The sequence below is a fragment of the Fulvia fulva genome, chromosome 14 (genome assembly GCF_020509005.1).
Source record: "Fulvia fulva chromosome 14, complete sequence".
NCBI classification, from domain to species: Eukaryota; Fungi; Ascomycota; class Dothideomycetes; order Mycosphaerellales; family Mycosphaerellaceae; genus Fulvia; species Fulvia fulva.
In genome coordinates, this window is record NC_063025.1 from 303942 (window position 1) to 320528 (window position 16587).

At 50.1% G+C, this 16587-nt stretch overlaps 2 protein-coding genes across 2 annotated transcripts; both read left to right on the plus strand.

Annotated features, from left to right (window-relative positions):
• Window positions 1–2023: 2023 nt before the first annotated feature.
• On the plus strand, window positions 2024–3322 carry CLAFUR5_14646 (uncharacterized protein; the record flags this gene model as incomplete). The annotated part of the gene is made up of 1 exon (XM_047913794.1): window positions 2024–3322. One exon carries the CDS (start codon window positions 2024–2026, stop codon window positions 3320–3322), a length of 1299 nt encoding a protein of 432 aa, XP_047769792.1.
• Window positions 3323–3798: 476 nt separating this feature from the next.
• On the plus strand, window positions 3799–4086 carry CLAFUR5_14647 (uncharacterized protein; the record flags this gene model as incomplete). Its single annotated transcript, XM_047913795.1, has 2 exons — window positions 3799–3925; window positions 4022–4086. 2 exons carry the CDS (start codon window positions 3799–3801, stop codon window positions 4084–4086), a joined length of 192 nt encoding a protein of 63 aa, XP_047769795.1.
• Between the last annotated feature and the right edge of the window lie 12501 nt (window positions 4087–16587).

Sequence of the window (16587 nt, forward strand, 5' to 3'; positions counted from 1 at the left end):
CCGAAATTACGAACGCTATCCTCGAATAGGTCCTTCGTTACTTCGTCGACTACTACTAGAAGGATTGGCCTTAGTATATCCCTACGGTTAAGTTCGCTACTCGTAACTAGGACTCGGAGACTACTAGCTACTCTCCCTTCTATAATATAAGAGGTTACTACCCTCGTATAGGTATAGAACTAGAAGATCCTCTCCCGCCTACCGAAGACGTAAACGAGTAAGTAGTAGACGAGTTCGCTACTATACTCTTATAGATCTATAAAGAAGTCTACGACGAGATAGTATACGTATAAGTAATCTACGAGGATTAAGCTAATCGTCGTCGCTAGCTAGCTCCCGACTACTAAGTAGGCGATATAGTCTACCTTAACTCTAAGAACATTAAGACGGACCGCCCCTCTAAGAAGCTAAGCTAGAAGAACCTAGGTCCTTTTAAGATCACCGAGCGTATTAGTATATACGCCTGCCGTCTAGCTCTTCCTACGAATATAAAGATCTACGACGTCTTCTACCCCGTACGCCTTCGGCCGTCGGCTAAGGACCTATTCCTAAACTAGAACTAAGACATACTAGGTCCTCCCGATAAAGTAGAAGTCGACGAGCCGGTTAACCTACCTTCTAACGACTATACCGTCCGTAAGATCCGGGGAATCCGCGTAGAGCCTAACGACGTTAAAGGGCTACCGCTAATTAAGTATAAAGTCGAATAGTAAGGTTACCCTAAGTAGGATACCTTATAGGAACCTATCTAATATATTATCTTTAATCGTTAAGTAATTAAAGAATACTACGCCCGCGTAGACGGCCTAGAGTTTAATATCGGTAGGCTTTTCGAATCTAAGCTCTTCGACGGGGCTTACTAATAGTGTATCGACTATAACATTAGGCCTAAGCCTAGTACTAAAGCTAAACATCCTCGATATATAGAACTACTACGTCTTTGTAGGAACTTAGCTTTGTTCGGGGGGGCTACTATTATAGTCTCCCTATAGAGTATATAGAAGGTAGGGATAGGAGAGCCTTAGAGTACTTAGAAGTCGTTAAGAAGTGAAAGTCTAGCGTAGTATATAAGCGCTAAGAATCATATGCCCCGTAATATTTACTACGGGACCTAGCCCTCTAAATTTACTACTCTACTAAACCTTAATAGATTCACTTCGGCTCCTAGCTATTTAACTTACGGTACTCCCGCGAGCACCCGCGACTACGCTAGACCCTAGAAGAAGCACGTAGAAGACTCGGAACGTAGGGTAGGTTAGAATAAGGTTTTGAGCAAAGCTACTAAGCGCGGCTTCGTATAGGTTAGCCCTATTAATACGGGGATACGTACTCGCGAGGGTCTAGCCCTATTAATACGGGGACACGTACTTACGAGGGTCGCGTATAAGTATCCGGCCTTCCCTAGGCCTCTCTTACTTTCTTCGTCTTTCGTTTTGTGTAGCAATCATACTATACCCTTTGCATCTACACTTCGTACCTATATTCTCGCTTTCACTCTTACATCTTATAGGCTAGGCTCTCGCCCTAACAGCTTTGACATGTCAGATGGCTGTGCTATATATAGCGAATGGTATTTGCTATACAAACCTAGCATGACCTAATCGCTCGATTCGTACAGAGTGTAGTGAATGAGATGTTAGAGGGCCGCATCGTGCATCGGCCTCTTCGGCGCCTGCCGTTGCTAGGCAGTAATGCGCTGTGATCGGGAAGGAGCCCCGACGAGAATGTGTCGTGGACAGCATACATCGGTCGTACATGTTACATGTTATGTCAAGGTCGTTGTGCAAGCTGCTATCGCAAGTACAAGCGACGGAGGTGAAAGTGAAAGTTGTGATGCGTGACGCGCACGCGACAGGCACGCGACGCGCCTTCGTCGGCGTTGCTAGGGTCCAGTCGGATCAAGCCGAGAATAGAAACGTAGGGAAGCTAAAGCCTCCAACTTTCACAACACAATCCATCACGCTTCTTATCATCATCTTCATCGTACATACATACAACATTCTCACGCTCCTGCTCGCTTTCTATGTCGTCGTCGCGCGAAGGCTCGCCGCATAGTCACGCCTCGGCTACGTCTAGGACCGGCGCCGATATCGATCTCGACGACAGCATCCAGACGTGGGTCACATCTCCAAATCTCTCGGACAGCACCGAAGAGAACGAAGCGGAGGGTAAAGGGGAAGGTGAAGGAGCATTGAAAGAGGAAGATCAGGGTGCATTGAAAGAAGCCGGCCAAAGGGGAGAGGAGCACAAATCGGAACAAGAACAACAAGGCGGGATATCGAAATCGATACAGGCGGTGCTGCGCTCATATTTCCAACTCGCCCAAGGACACTATCCGCAGCGGGAAGTAGAGCAGGATCTCACGTGGTATCTTACACCTCCTGAGTACGCCCATCTCAGCCGCCTGATCGACCAGCGCGATCCGCGCTTCTCCGCAGCGACGTGCTGGGCGGCCGACAAAGCACGCCACGAATACGATCCTCGAGCCTGCCTTCTCCGCCTGCGCATGACGACGCAGCTGCATGAAAGCCTCGCGGCCCAAATCACACACGACATCGTTACTAGGCTGAACGACCGCCTTCGCGCTGAAGGCGCAGGCGACGACAAGAGCCTCTTCTACGCTCAAGGCGCACCACGCGTGGACTTGGAAGTCGAAGGACAACACCCTGCTCAGTGCCCAGACCAAGGCATCAGTCGGGACGACAAGACTCCTCCGCCCTTCCTGATCGAAGTTGCCTTTGGCAATCCCTTTCCCGATTATAAAGCCTACAACTACATCCAAGGGACCGATGGCCGAGTTCGTGCTGTGTTGGTGTTGAAAGTTCCTTATCGTCGACCAGATCAGCGCCGGAGCAATCCAGAGGACCCATATCCTTTGAACATATCTCTCTTCAACCTACAACCTGAAGGCGTCACCAATGACGACCACGACGAGGAACCGACCATGGCCGTCACAGCCGTCATTAAAGATCTCCCCATCCCTGCAGACATCTCTACAGACTCTCAACAAACACTCTCTCTACGCCTCTTCGACTTCGAATCAGAGGATCCCGGCACAATCGAGATCCCATTCACCAGGATCCGCGAAATGCTCGACAGCGCAGCACGAAAGCAGTTGTCTGCCGATGGTGTCGGGCCTGCCAGAGCCACGATCAAGATGAATAAGAGGAGGTTGTCGGAGATTAAGGATACAGCAAGTCCTTCGGATACTGCTTCCCCTAGTAGCGGGGATCGGGCGGCAAAGAGGAAGAACTTGGACGTCAGATCGTCGAGGACAACATGCATACGGAAGGAAAGTAGTGGTGGGCAAGTCCGGTCATGATACCGAGAGAGCCCTATAGGAAGGTACGTGTCGTAATGTGGCTACGGAGGCGGCAAGGAAAGCTCTCTAGCCCAGCGCTGCGGGTGTCACGGAGATGAAGAGACTGTAGCAGCGCGGGAGTGAGCATATCGTAGAGTTGAAGAGAACGTATCGAGCTGGAGGTTGATAGACGGCAACGACCTACCTACACATCTTTCATTTCGACTTTTATAGTCGCTGCACCCTTTAGCATCCTGCTCACACTCGACGGTAGCTAGTCCCTACTCGACGGTAGCTGGTCCCTACCTAGCTACCACCTGCAAGATAGTAGCATATAGCGAGGAGCCTAGCAGTGCGCTGCTAGATAACGGCGACCACGACCACGACTACGACAATGACCGCGGCAACGATCACGACCATAATAGCTAGGATCAAGCCGCCAGGATCACGTTTCCTACCCGTTTAGCGATGCTGCGGAGCATTTGCCACGGCCCAAGATGTACGAAGAGCAGCCGATAATGCCCAACTCGGATCTACAGGACGGCAACTACTACCGTAATGTGGACGAAGCGAGAAAGGAGTTCTGTCGAGACGCAAGTCTAGAGGTAGCACGACACCAACAACGTGCGACATTGACATAGCTAATAGAGAACCCCGACCCCTATGTCGACTAACACACATGTCGTGCAATCTAGACACCTTCACACCTCAATACTATAGCCGCGACATGCGCTGCTTCGGACCCAGTGCGCACGCTCGACGACCTACATCTATTTCAATTATAGACGTGACCGGTTATGAGGAACTCCTTTACGCACCGTGACGACATTAAGCATGCCGCGCCGCTGCTATGTAACGATCGATCCAGCCTCCCCTATCGCTTTAGGCTAGCTTTATCGGCGAAAACCGCAAGCCTTCGAGGTCTGTAAATATGCAGCCCGACTCGATGCCGTCTCTCGTCGCATCACTCTAAAGCCGCCATATCGTCACAAGACATCTATACGTAGTATCGAGCGCGCGATCGATTTCTAGAAGGCAATCGATCCCTAGTATAACACCGCAGGACATTCGCCGCGTAGTCTATCTCAACAAGCTAGATAAGACGTAGCCTAGAGTAGCAGACGAGCAGGAAAGACTCCCAAGTTAGCGTATAGGGCAGATACAAATACTACAATCGGTATCGTAGGGAAAGTGTTAGTACTAGTAACAAGGCCGAGGCTTAATCTAAGAGTAGACGGCGGAGAGTATCGCTATATATACGTAGGGTCACCTACTTTTAAGACTATATTACGCACTTGCTTACTATATTTCGTTAGGGAATACCTATATACTAGACCTATATTCCAACGGATCGGCGCTATCGCTAAACACGACACATCCGAAAGCCCTTATTAAGGCTATTCTAACGATCTATAAAGTAGGCTACTACTCCTAGAATCGAGGGAGTTCTACCTCATTTGATTTAGATAGCTTAAAGTTCTCTTCACCCTATTTCTTTAGCTCTAAACGCCGCGGAGATACCTAGCTACATTAGGTAACTCCTAGGTAATAGTAGCCTAGGCTACGGTACTACTAGCGCCTACGGCTCTATAGGCGAAGCTCCCCTAGAATAACTACTAGTAACTTATAGAGTACGTAAAAAGTATAGAAACTAATGATTAGCCCCTATACCGGTCTCTATAGGTAATAATTACTTAGCTACGTACGGCGCTAGTACTATCGTATTACCGAGGGTAATTAGAAATAAGGACGACGTCTAAGGCGATTAATAAGGCTACTCGGAATTAACACCCCTATAGCTAGTTATCGGTCGCGGTATTAATACTAGGCCCCCGCCTAACGTACGATATAGTTACGATCCGTATTATAGTAAAGGAAGACTAGGCCAAAGTTACGAAGCTATCGAATAAGGAGCTCGCCTAGCGAATTAATTAACTAGAGGTGGTCGTAGTAAACTAATAGTCTAACGGTACTCTATAGATCTATACTAGCTCTACTACTACTAGGAGGCACCTAGAGGTATAGCTATAGTAGGTATCTAAGGTTACGGTATTAGCGAAGGTCTGTCACGGGCAGCCCGCGACCCCTCACTGTAGCTGCGTCGGCCCGGCTGAACCGCGGACCTTCTGCATCGGGTTAGCGCGGCTTGGCTTTACTTTATAACTTCGCCGCGCCTCGCGCTCCTCTTTCGTAGCTTCGTAGAACAACAACTATCTCATTCGGACCCTATGGTACGCGCGCCCTTACAGTTTGTTCTACCTTACTACCCAGATCGCGGATCTAGGTAAGGGACGCGTAACAACAGGAACAGACAGAACCGCAGAACTCGAGAACGCGCAGAGCCGCATCAGAACACAGAACACGGTAAGGCGCACAGCGCGCAGATGCCTAGAGAACGCAACGCGGCGACACCATCAGCAGGTGGTCGCGCGCTCGTAGACAGTCAGGATACAGGCACCGTCACGCCTCCCCCGAACCCAGACAACATGACTTCACAAACAGCGAACGGCGGCATGCGACCGCCACCTAAGCCTAAGGGCAAAAGCAAGCAGCGCACATCTCTTTTCCCCGACCTCTCCTCTTTTCCTCAGAGTCAGACACAGGACGACAACCGGCGGGTCACAGTAGACACCGGTGTCGCGCTACAACAAGAGATTGATAAAGCTTACCAGAAGGCCTTCGAGCGAGAAGAAGGTGGTGAGATTGACTTTACAGAACTGTTCGAGTTCAAGCTCGAAGAGAACCCAGGCGGCGACCCAGACGAGGTGTATCTATCACTCGACGAGGCAGAACACATTCTCGCATCCGAATACCAGAATGTCACCCCAGACAACCTCACGACCCTTGCATCCCAACACCCGAAGACCACCCACGACTTCGTGCTACAAGCAGTCAACACGGCAATTACTAAGGGCAGACAACTCGATGTAATGGAGCGAGCCAACGACCTCCAGAACACCCAGTACACCACGCTGTACACCGAATACGACCGCATCTACAAGATGCTGCGAAGTGAAGAGCTTGTCACACAGAAAATGGCAGCAGATCTCAAGAGCAAGAAGGATTGCGACCCAGCTAAGTTGCAAGAGCTGGGGAAGAAATACAAGGAAGCCAACAACCTGTGCAAGCAGTTCAGCGAGATCTGCGAGAAGGAGAAGAAGAAGGCACAAGATGCTGAGGCGAAGAACCAGGCCCTACAACAAGAAGTCGATGACCTGAAGGCTCGGCTTGAGGCAGGAGACACCACACAGAACGGAGGTAGGGGCCGCTCAGGCCGCCGACCCTCTCGTTCCCGCCCACGCGAGACCTCACTCGAGCAGCTATTGCGTAGGTATCGCGAAGCTGCTGGTGGAGGGGGCGGTGGCGGTGGTGGTGATAACGATAACGATGGAGACGACGATGACCGTGGCGACAATGGCCGAGGACGTGACAACGACCGTCCGCGACCAGGACCCAACAACAGTCGTGACTCGAGAATGCGCAACACCCGCACCCAGACACCACTGGTTGACCTTCCAGAACGTCTCTTCACCATTGACCGCACCCTCACTCGCGGCATGGAGATCGGCAAGGGTGTGCCCGACCCTAAGCACTTCAAGAACGATGACGACCCCAATTTCGACAGCTGGTACAGCAGTGTTCTCCTAAAGCTGACTGTAGCAACCTTCCGCACTGAGGCAGATGGTCTGCGCTTCGTGTATGGGTGGACACAAGGTGATCCTCAGCGAAGCATCAAGCCGAGGATCCCTGTGCCTGGACAGCAGTCCTTCAACGAGTTCAAGACTGGAGAAGAGTTATTAGACTGGATGACACGCCAATATGGCACACGCAATGAGGGAACCAAGGCTATGGTTGACATTGCTACCTGCAAGCAAGAACAAGGCGAAACCTTTGTAGCCTTCCATGCCCGCTACTCGAAGTTGCGCGCCTGGATGTCATGGACCGATGAGACCGAGCTCATGCTGTTCCGTAACCGACTGAACCGCAAGTACTTCATCAAGACCTTCGGCGACCGCGAAGTCGACCGCCGCCTAGACAGCATGCAAGACGTTATCGAGGAGTGCACCGCACTGGACGAGAGTTTCTACGAGACAGATCGACTATACCCGCAGAAGGAGCGCCCCCGGGGCAATGGCAACTCGAACAGCAATGGCGGCCAGAACAACCAGAACAACGGCAACGCAGTTGCTAGTGCCGCTGCCGGTGTAGCAGGTGCCTTGGTACAGCGCCCACTACAGTACGCTGGTACCAAGAAGAAGGAGGATCTGCCGACACATCTACAGAACCTGCCTACGCTCAACCGTGAGCAGCGCGAAGACCTTAAGAAGCAGGGTAAGTGCTACCGCTGCCGTACAGGTTCTCACGTGTCGACCAACCCTGAATGCCCAATGTATGGGTACGATGGCGACTATCGCCCACCGCGTCCACGCAATACCACGCCGAATCCGAACGCGAACCTCAGTTCCCTAGCCGCCGATCCGCGGCAGGGAAATGGCACGACCGCTGCCTAAGCGTGGTAGACAGCGGTCACCCGAACTTCCTAGGACAGAAAGAGCATGAGATTGAGAGACACGGAACGCAAGAGACGGTAACAGACTATAGTGAGGAGCTTAAGATATCGGCATGCGCACTGGATAAGCAACAGCCAGCTGTGTACCCTCACATAGTGTTACCCGTAATGATACAACAGAGAAAGGCTCGAGGCCTTGTAGATTCTGCTTCCACCTCTCTCTTTCTTGACTGGAAATTCACACGCAAATACACAATACCCCTGATCCCTTTGACGCAAAGCCGACGACTAACACTGGGAGATGGAACGGCCACTGCGCGGCAGATTACACACGCGGCCCCTGTAGACGTAGTCATAGGCGATCATCACGAGCAAATGTTATGCTACGTCACCGACCTCGAATACGACATCGTCTTTGGCCTGCCGTGGCTTACAGCGCACAACCCAAACATCTTCTGGGAGACAGGCGAGGTGGCATTCAGGTCGGATTACTGCTTTGGTCACTGTCTACAGAATAAGACACCGACAACAGTGCAATCCCTGAACCACCGCGAGAAGAAGAAGCAGGCACCAGTACGGTACGGACCAGAGCCCTTCACTGGAGATGTAGCGAGCTTCACAGCAGGAGGAGCAGAGCTGAATGCCTCATCATATGACCTGGAAGACATAGACGATGAAGAAGTGGACTGCCAGGGCGTTTCTCAACGCGCGTGGGGGATGTACGCGCACCGGCCTGGGGCTGAGTGCTTCTACATCATGCCCACTAGGCGTGAGAGCGACGGCGGAGAGCTTAAGCTGAGTGCAATGGCTGCTGATGATCTGGACCAATTCTTGAACAAGCAGTTCAATCACAACCCGAAGGAGAAGTTGCCGCCAATGTACCACGATATTGCGGACGCTTTCTCAGCTAAGGATCATGAAGGACTCCCACCTCACCGACTAGGCGTAGATCATGAGATTCACATTAAGCCTGATGGTCCACAAGAGCCACCATACCGCAAGCCCTACGGCCTAGCTGAGAAGGAGAACGAGGCAGTTAAAAAATGGCTAGACGAGCAAACATCTGAAGGGAAGGTGCGGAAAGCAGGGCAAAAGACGAACCAGTCTCCTGCACCAGTGCTAGTGGTACGTAAGCCTGGAGGTGGGCTGCGTGTTTGTATCGACTACAGAGGATTGAATGCGATCACTATCAAGAACCGGTATCCGATTCCCTTGATACAAGAGACGCTCAACCGCATGCACGGCAAGAAGTACTTCACAAAGCTGGACATTGTAGCAGCCTTCAACAAGTTACGGATAGCTGAAGGGCACGAGTGGTTGACAGCGTTTGCGACACGATACGGCATCTACGAGTGTCTAGTGTTGCCATTCGGCTTGTGCAACGGACCAGCATCGTTCCAATCATACATCAACAAGGTCTTGCAAGAACACCTAGACGACTTTGTGTCGGCCTACCTGGATGACGTACTTATCTTCAGTGACACCTTGGAGGAGCACATTGAACACGTGCGGAAGGTTCTCACCAAGCTACGCGATGCAGGACTTACAGTGGACATCGACAAAAGCGAATTCCACCAACAGAAGGTGAAGTATCTTGGGCTAATCATAACCCCTGACGGCATCGAGATGGACCCCGAGAAACTCGAATGTATTCAGACATGGGAAGCTCCTGAGAACCTGAAGGATGTCCAGGCCTTCCTTGGATTTGCCAACTTCTACAGGCGATTCATCGAAGCATTTTCGCGCATAGCTGCTCCTCTCACAAACCTGACCAAGTCGGACGGACCAAGCAATCACAAGAACAGAAGGATTCAATGGTCACTAGATTGCCAACGAGCCTTTGACAATTTGAAAGCTGCGTTCAGCAAAGCCGGCATGCTCGCACATTACGTGCCAGGCAGGGAAACAGTAATAGAGACAGATTCTTCAGATTTTGTGAACGCCGGCGTGCTTTCGCAGTATGACGAGAATGGTGTGCTACATCCTGTGGCCTTCTACTCGAAGAAGTTGAGTCCACAGGAGTGCAATTATGAAATCTATGATAAGGAACTGTTAGCCATCATCAAGGCTTTTGAGGAATGGAGACCCGAGCTCGCCTGCGAGGCAGATGATGAGGACTCACAGCCAGTCAAGATTTACACCGACCACAAGAACCTGGAATACTTCATGACGACAAAGCAGCTAAATCGGCGACAAGCGCGTTGGGCTGAGTTCTTGTCACAGTTCAACTTCAAGATAATATACCGTCCAGGACTTCAAGGTACAAAGCCAGACAGCCTGACGAGACGCAGCCAGGACCTTCCGCAGGGGGTGGACGACCCTCGGAACCAGCATCAGCATCAGACATTGCTGCCTCCTAAGCGATTCCTTAAGATCGCCTCACTACAGGCAACAGTAGAAGATGCGCCGGAAGAAGAGGAACCAGTACCGCTAAACCCTGAAGCTGAAGAGTTTATGCCTACAGAACGAGATGCGCCTACTGAACAACCGGCGACGCGTGAAAGTCAGCGGGAAGCCGAACTCGAGTATCGAATGTCGACGGCGTACGTAACCGATAACGAGCTCAAGACCGCGATTAAGGACCTGCAGAAAGACCGCACTCCTACACTGCTACAGAGAGCGAAGATTCACCCAGCACACTGCAAAGTGGATGGCGACCTGCTATATGTTCGAAACCAATACGACGGCTGGAGCTTATGGGTACCAAATGACCAAGCTTTACAGACCAGGATAATCAAGATAAACCATGACGCTCCAGCAGCAGGCCATCCAGGACGAGCTCGCACTTATGAACTCGTAGCACGTGAATTCTACTGGCCTGGATTAGCGAGATCCGTGCGCAGATACACCGCGAATTGCCGCACCTGCCGTACAACAAAATCTCTGCACTCCCAGCCACTAGGATTACTACAGCCACTTCCTGTTCCAGATCGGCCTTGGAAACACATTGCAGTCGACTTCGTTGTCGGACTCCCAGACAGCACTCTTGACGGCATGGTCTACAACAACATTATGACCGTCACTGACAGGCTCACTAAGGAAGTCGAGCTGATCCCTATTGGCGCAATGACAGCACAGAATACGGCAAGGCTTTTCCTCAAACATGTGTTCTGTCGGCGCGGGTTTCCTGACACCATTACATCAGACCGTGGCAAGCAGTGGGTTGCTACCTTCTGGAAGAAACTCTGCAAGATGCTCCGCACAAATCGCAAGCTGAGTTCTTCGTATCACCCAGAAACTGATGGACAGTCAGAACGCACTAACCAGGCGATGGAACAGTATCTCCGCATGTTCACCAACGAGGCACAGGATGACTGGGCAGAATGGCTGTGCCTTGCTCAGTTCGCGATCAACAATCACCTGTCTGAGACTACTGGTGTGTCGCCGTTCTACGCCACCTTAGGATACAACCCTGAGTTCATAGAGCGAGTTGACCTGAACGCTGGAAAGGAGGGAGGACTGACCACTCTCCAGCGACTGGACGCGCGATCAGCAGAAACCTTTGTGCGTCGAATTTGCGAGCTTCACAAACACCTTCAAGAGAATATGCGAATGTCACAAGCTCTCCAAGCAGAGGCAGCAACCCGCCACCGAAGCATTCCTCCAGACTACAAGGTGGGTGATTGGGTGTATCTTAGCACCAAGAACATCCGCACGACTCGACCATCTAAGAAGCTGGACAGGAGATATGCCGGCCCTTACCAGATCACGGAAGTTATGCCGGCCAGACTCTCTTATCGACTGAAACTATCAGACGCTCTAGTAGGACTTGATAACTGCTTCCACACCTCACTACTACAACGAGCCGACCACCCCGATTTCCCACCACTTGAAGGGCAGCATCTGGCGCCGCCACCACCGATAACTATCGAACCTGACACCACCGAGGCTGATGCAGCAGCCGATGTAGTGGCAGCACCTACGCACATGTACGAGGTGGAAAAGATCCTTGACATGTACACCCGTAAGCGGGCAGGCAAGGTGAAGAAGGGGCACAAGCGCAAAGTAGATACATGGTACAAGGTGAAATGGGCTGGATATCAGAACGAAGAGGATGGTGAGACCTGGCAACCTGCAGAGGACATGCTTGAACACGCAGCCGCCGCTGTTGCAGACTTTCACCATAACCGGCCGGAGTTGTCTACGCCTGTAGGCTTCGCAGCTCCATCTGACTGGTCCCTACCAGCCACTGAGATACTCGGGCTCAACTCGATCAGGGTCATTCCGAAAGACACCGTCACGAATGAGTCGCCTCGAGCCTTGCCTCTAATAGAATCTGCTCCGCACATATTCGATACTCGAGTGGAGCCTACAGAGCCTGCAATGATACCCAACTTTGGTCATAAGGATCATACGCGAGTGCGAGCCGAAGACAGACTTAGATCTGGGGTAAGCCAGCTAACTAGGCAACATGTTTCTCGAAGGAAGCCGGTCGAGGATAGTCTTGATAGAGCGAATGCGATGTTATCGGATGACGACAGGGCACTAGAGGATGATTCGGCGTTCGCGCGATTATGGAGCTCGACAGGCAAGTGGCCTCACAAGGTGAATAACGCTCAGAGGACTGAGGCGTGTTTTGGGAGGGGGGGTACTGTCACGGGCAGCCCGCGACCCCTCACTGTAGCTGCGTCGGCCCGGCTGAACCGCGGACCTTCTGCATCGGGTTAGCGCGGCTTGGCTTTACTTTATAACTTCGCCGCGCCTCGCGCTCCTCTTTCGTAGCTTCGTAGAACAACAACTATCTCATTCGGACCCTATAGTACGCGCGCCCTTACAAGGTCTTAACGAAGTAATTTACGATCCTAGTCTACGATATAGCTAAAGAGTTCGACCTAACTAACTAAGGTTACCTACGTACTCTCTAAGAGGACAACCCGGTTACTCTTAACTCGCTAATCTAGAAGGCGACTTGGCTCTATAGGAAATGGCTAGAAGGTAAGAAGGCCTCGGCGCTAATAGTATAGCTATAAGACGCGAAAGCGGCGGATCTAGCGATAGAACAAGGCCTAGTCTAGTAATATAGCCTTAAGATAGTAGAAAAGCACTCCTTATCCTTTCGTGTCCTCTAATACTTTAAATGCTAACAGTATAGACACTAAACCTACACGTATATAAATAAGTAGGCCTACTCGAACTATATAGGAGACTATATTTCTAGGGACTATATATCGACTACGAGACGGTACGCGAACTATCCGGGGCACTACCTATCGTATAGTACGGAATGCCTATAGCGGAAACTAGCGAAAAACAAGGCAATTACAAACGGAACCGTCGCCCTAAGATTCTACGGCGACCGTAAGGCTAGCCTATACCGGAACTAACTAGCGGCGGTCGGGTATAAGCGCCCTAGGGCCGAGAACGATATAAAGGATACGTAACCTAGGGCGTACGGGAGGCCACGTACTCTACTAGCTACGGCGAGGGAATCTAACTAGGCCCGGCTCCCCTTTAGTATATAGCCGATAGGCGTAGACTAGGACGTATAGGGTAGTAGGATATAGGACGATATAGAGGAAATGATTATCGATGCCGATAACTAGCCTCGACACGCTTAGTATTATCTAGTATAACGTTAACTATAGTAAGGATATAGTCTAGAACTATTTCCTATACGAGGCGGACCCGCGCGTCTACTACGTCCTTATAATCTAGGAGCTATAGATTAACCCGTACTATAAGAGACTAACGACCTACAAGTTACTAGGCTATACGACATGCCTACGAGGCGACGGTAGACCCCGTACGTGCTTCTATATTAGTAAGGACATACTAGAATCCGACTAGGAGGTAGTGTACTACGTAGCCGAAGAAGGCGGGGGCGATATTACCTCCCTCTACGTAGGTAGTACCTAGATACACAACCTATATATATAACCGCTAGCCTCGAGGTCTAGCCGCGACCTAGGGGTCTATAGACACCTAGACAGTGCGCTTAAGAGACAAGGGTACTACATCGTAGTAGGAGACTTTAACATATACTACCCTTCCTAGGAAAGCCTTATATAGCCGCACCCTATAGCCGACGAAGTACTCGACTTGATAGCGAGCAACGCAATTGCTCTTAATACCCCGAAGGACCTAGGTACCTAGAAGAGAGGGGGACTCTAAGGCACGATCGACCTCTCCTAGATCTTAGATAGCTACTACTATACGGTAACCTACTATAGGATCGAATATAAACTCGAGGCGTCGTTAGACTATATACTAGTTAGGACCTCTATTACGATATAGATATAACGTATACTAGCGAGAACCCCTAAGCTAAACTAGGGAAAGGCCTACTAGGCTAATATCTAGGCGTACCTCGATAACTCTAGGAGGCTAGTCTAGATCGCGTAGTAGTAATATAATAGTAAAGACGAGATAGACGAGGTAGTCTAGGGGTTAATAGACGAAATAAGAAAAGCGAACTTACTTTACGTTCCGCTTACCTAACTAACGATATAGTCGAAACTATACTAGACGCCGGAGTATACTACGGTAGTAAGAGAAGTAAGGAGAGCCCGCCGGGTATAGACGAGTAGCTATAGCGAGGAGGCCTTGAACGTATATAGGGAGGTATACTAATAGAAGAAAGCTATAATACGGAGGGAGAAAGTAGTCGGCTAGAGGGCTATAGTAGAAGAAATCGCCGGCAAGCTAGCGAGGATATAGAAGCTAGTAAAATGGGCCCGATAGGACCCTATATAGGGCCCCTCCTTCTCTATCCTAGCGCTATAATCGCCTAGTAGCCCGGTTAGCGACCCCGAGGCTAAGGCGCGTCTACTAGCTAGTAAGTTCTTCCCGCCCCTAGTCGAGGCTAATCTAAGCGACATAAACAGCTCTACTCCCCTAGCCCCTAGTATCGCGGTCTAATAGGAGGTGTCCGAGGGAGAAGTTGCCGCTATACTTAGGAAGTTACCGGCGAAGAAAGCCCCGGGGCCGGATAGGATCCTAAACGAGCTACTAAAGAAGTGTAGAGATTAACTAGCCCTAGTAGTTATAGCGATCTTTAACGCCTACCTATAGACCGGATACTACCTAACGGTATTTAAATAATCGATAATAGTAGTCCTACGTAAGCCGTAAAAGGAAGACTATACGTAGGTAAAGTCGTACCGCCTAATTGCGCTCCTTAATACTCTTAGGAAGGCGCTTAAGAAGCTAGTTATAACGAGACTCTCCGAGGCGGTAGAGGAATACTCCCTACTCCTAGACACCTAGATAGGTACGCGCCTATAGCGATCGACGCTATCCGCGATAGAACTTATTACCTCTTAGGTAAAGGCTATCTAGTATAAGAATAGGGACAAGGTAGTATCCTTACTTAGTCTAGACATATCGGGAGCCTTCGACTACGTATTATACCCGCGGCTACTCTATATCCTAAGGTCGAAAGGACTCCCTAAGTAGCTTATTAACTTCGTACGGTCCTACCTCTAAAACCGTAGTACGTCGATCCTAGTCGGCTAGTATAGAAGCCTATTTTAAGTAGTCTATACTAGAATCCCGTAAGCCTTAACGCTAGTACCTATTCTATTCCTCTTCTTTATAGCGACGCTACTCCTAGCCCTAGAATCCTAGAACACCGCTACGAGCGGCTTCGTAGACGATACAAATATCCTAGCGTAGTCATCCTCGACTAAGGAGAACTATAGGCTACTAGAAGAGAAGTATAAGATCTACGAGGACTAGGCTAGGAGGTATAGGGCTCGGTTTACCCTAGAAAAGTATAATTAAGTACACTTTACGCGCCGGCTACGGTCCTATAATATATAAGCTTCTATCTAGATATAGGGGTATACGACTAACCCGGTAAACTAGCTTAGGATCCTTAGACTATAGGTAGACCCGGCGCTACGGTAGAGGAAGTACGTATAGGCAATATTACGGAAAGCTAAGTAGAATATAGCATTATACTAGAGGCTTACTACGTCTATATAGGGGGCGGACTTCCGGTAGTTACGACTTCTATATACGGCTATTATACGGCTAGTCCTTATATATAGTAGCTAAGTATAGTCCTTAGGCGATAGGGCCTACCTATCGAAGGGACTCGTCGCGCCGCTAGCGAAGATCTAAAACCAATACCTAAGGAAGGTTACCGGGGTATATAAGTCGACGCTAATAAGGATGCTTAAGTACGAGACCGCTATACCGCCGATCGACCTATATATCTAGGGACTACGGACCTCCTACTTAGGTAAGTCGGTATAGTACCTAGTATAGAAGGTTATCGCTAGTATAGTCGTAAGGGCCCGCGAATCAGTACTAGCGTATAAGGGTATTCGACCCGGAAACGAGCCGAACTACCGGGTAAGGGACGAATAGCTAGTAATACGGTAGGAAGGTAAGAAGCCGTTTATAGAGCAACTATAGAAAGAGAGGTAGAACAACTAGGGTGTAGGGTATAGTAGACGCCCTTAGCTAGCGGGACAACCTAAGGAATAGTTAGCTACGAAATCCGCGGTTAAGCACCCCCTAAAGCTTATCTACTACCGCCTTACGAGGGTATAGAGTAGTATAGTAACCTAACTACGAAGCGAACACATCGGCCTCTAGGGGTACCTATTATAGAGGAAGGTTCTAGGATACACGAATACTAGCTACCTCTACGGCTATCGCTCCTAGAACGTACGGTACGTACTCCTCGTCTATCCGAGGTAGTCGCTAGGAAAGGGAGAGTAGATAGTAAAGGCAAGGAACTAGACGATTAGGGTACTTCTTAATAACGTTAAGGGCCTACGGCGTATTACGAACTAGATACTAGAGAAGGGCTAGCTAGAATAGTACC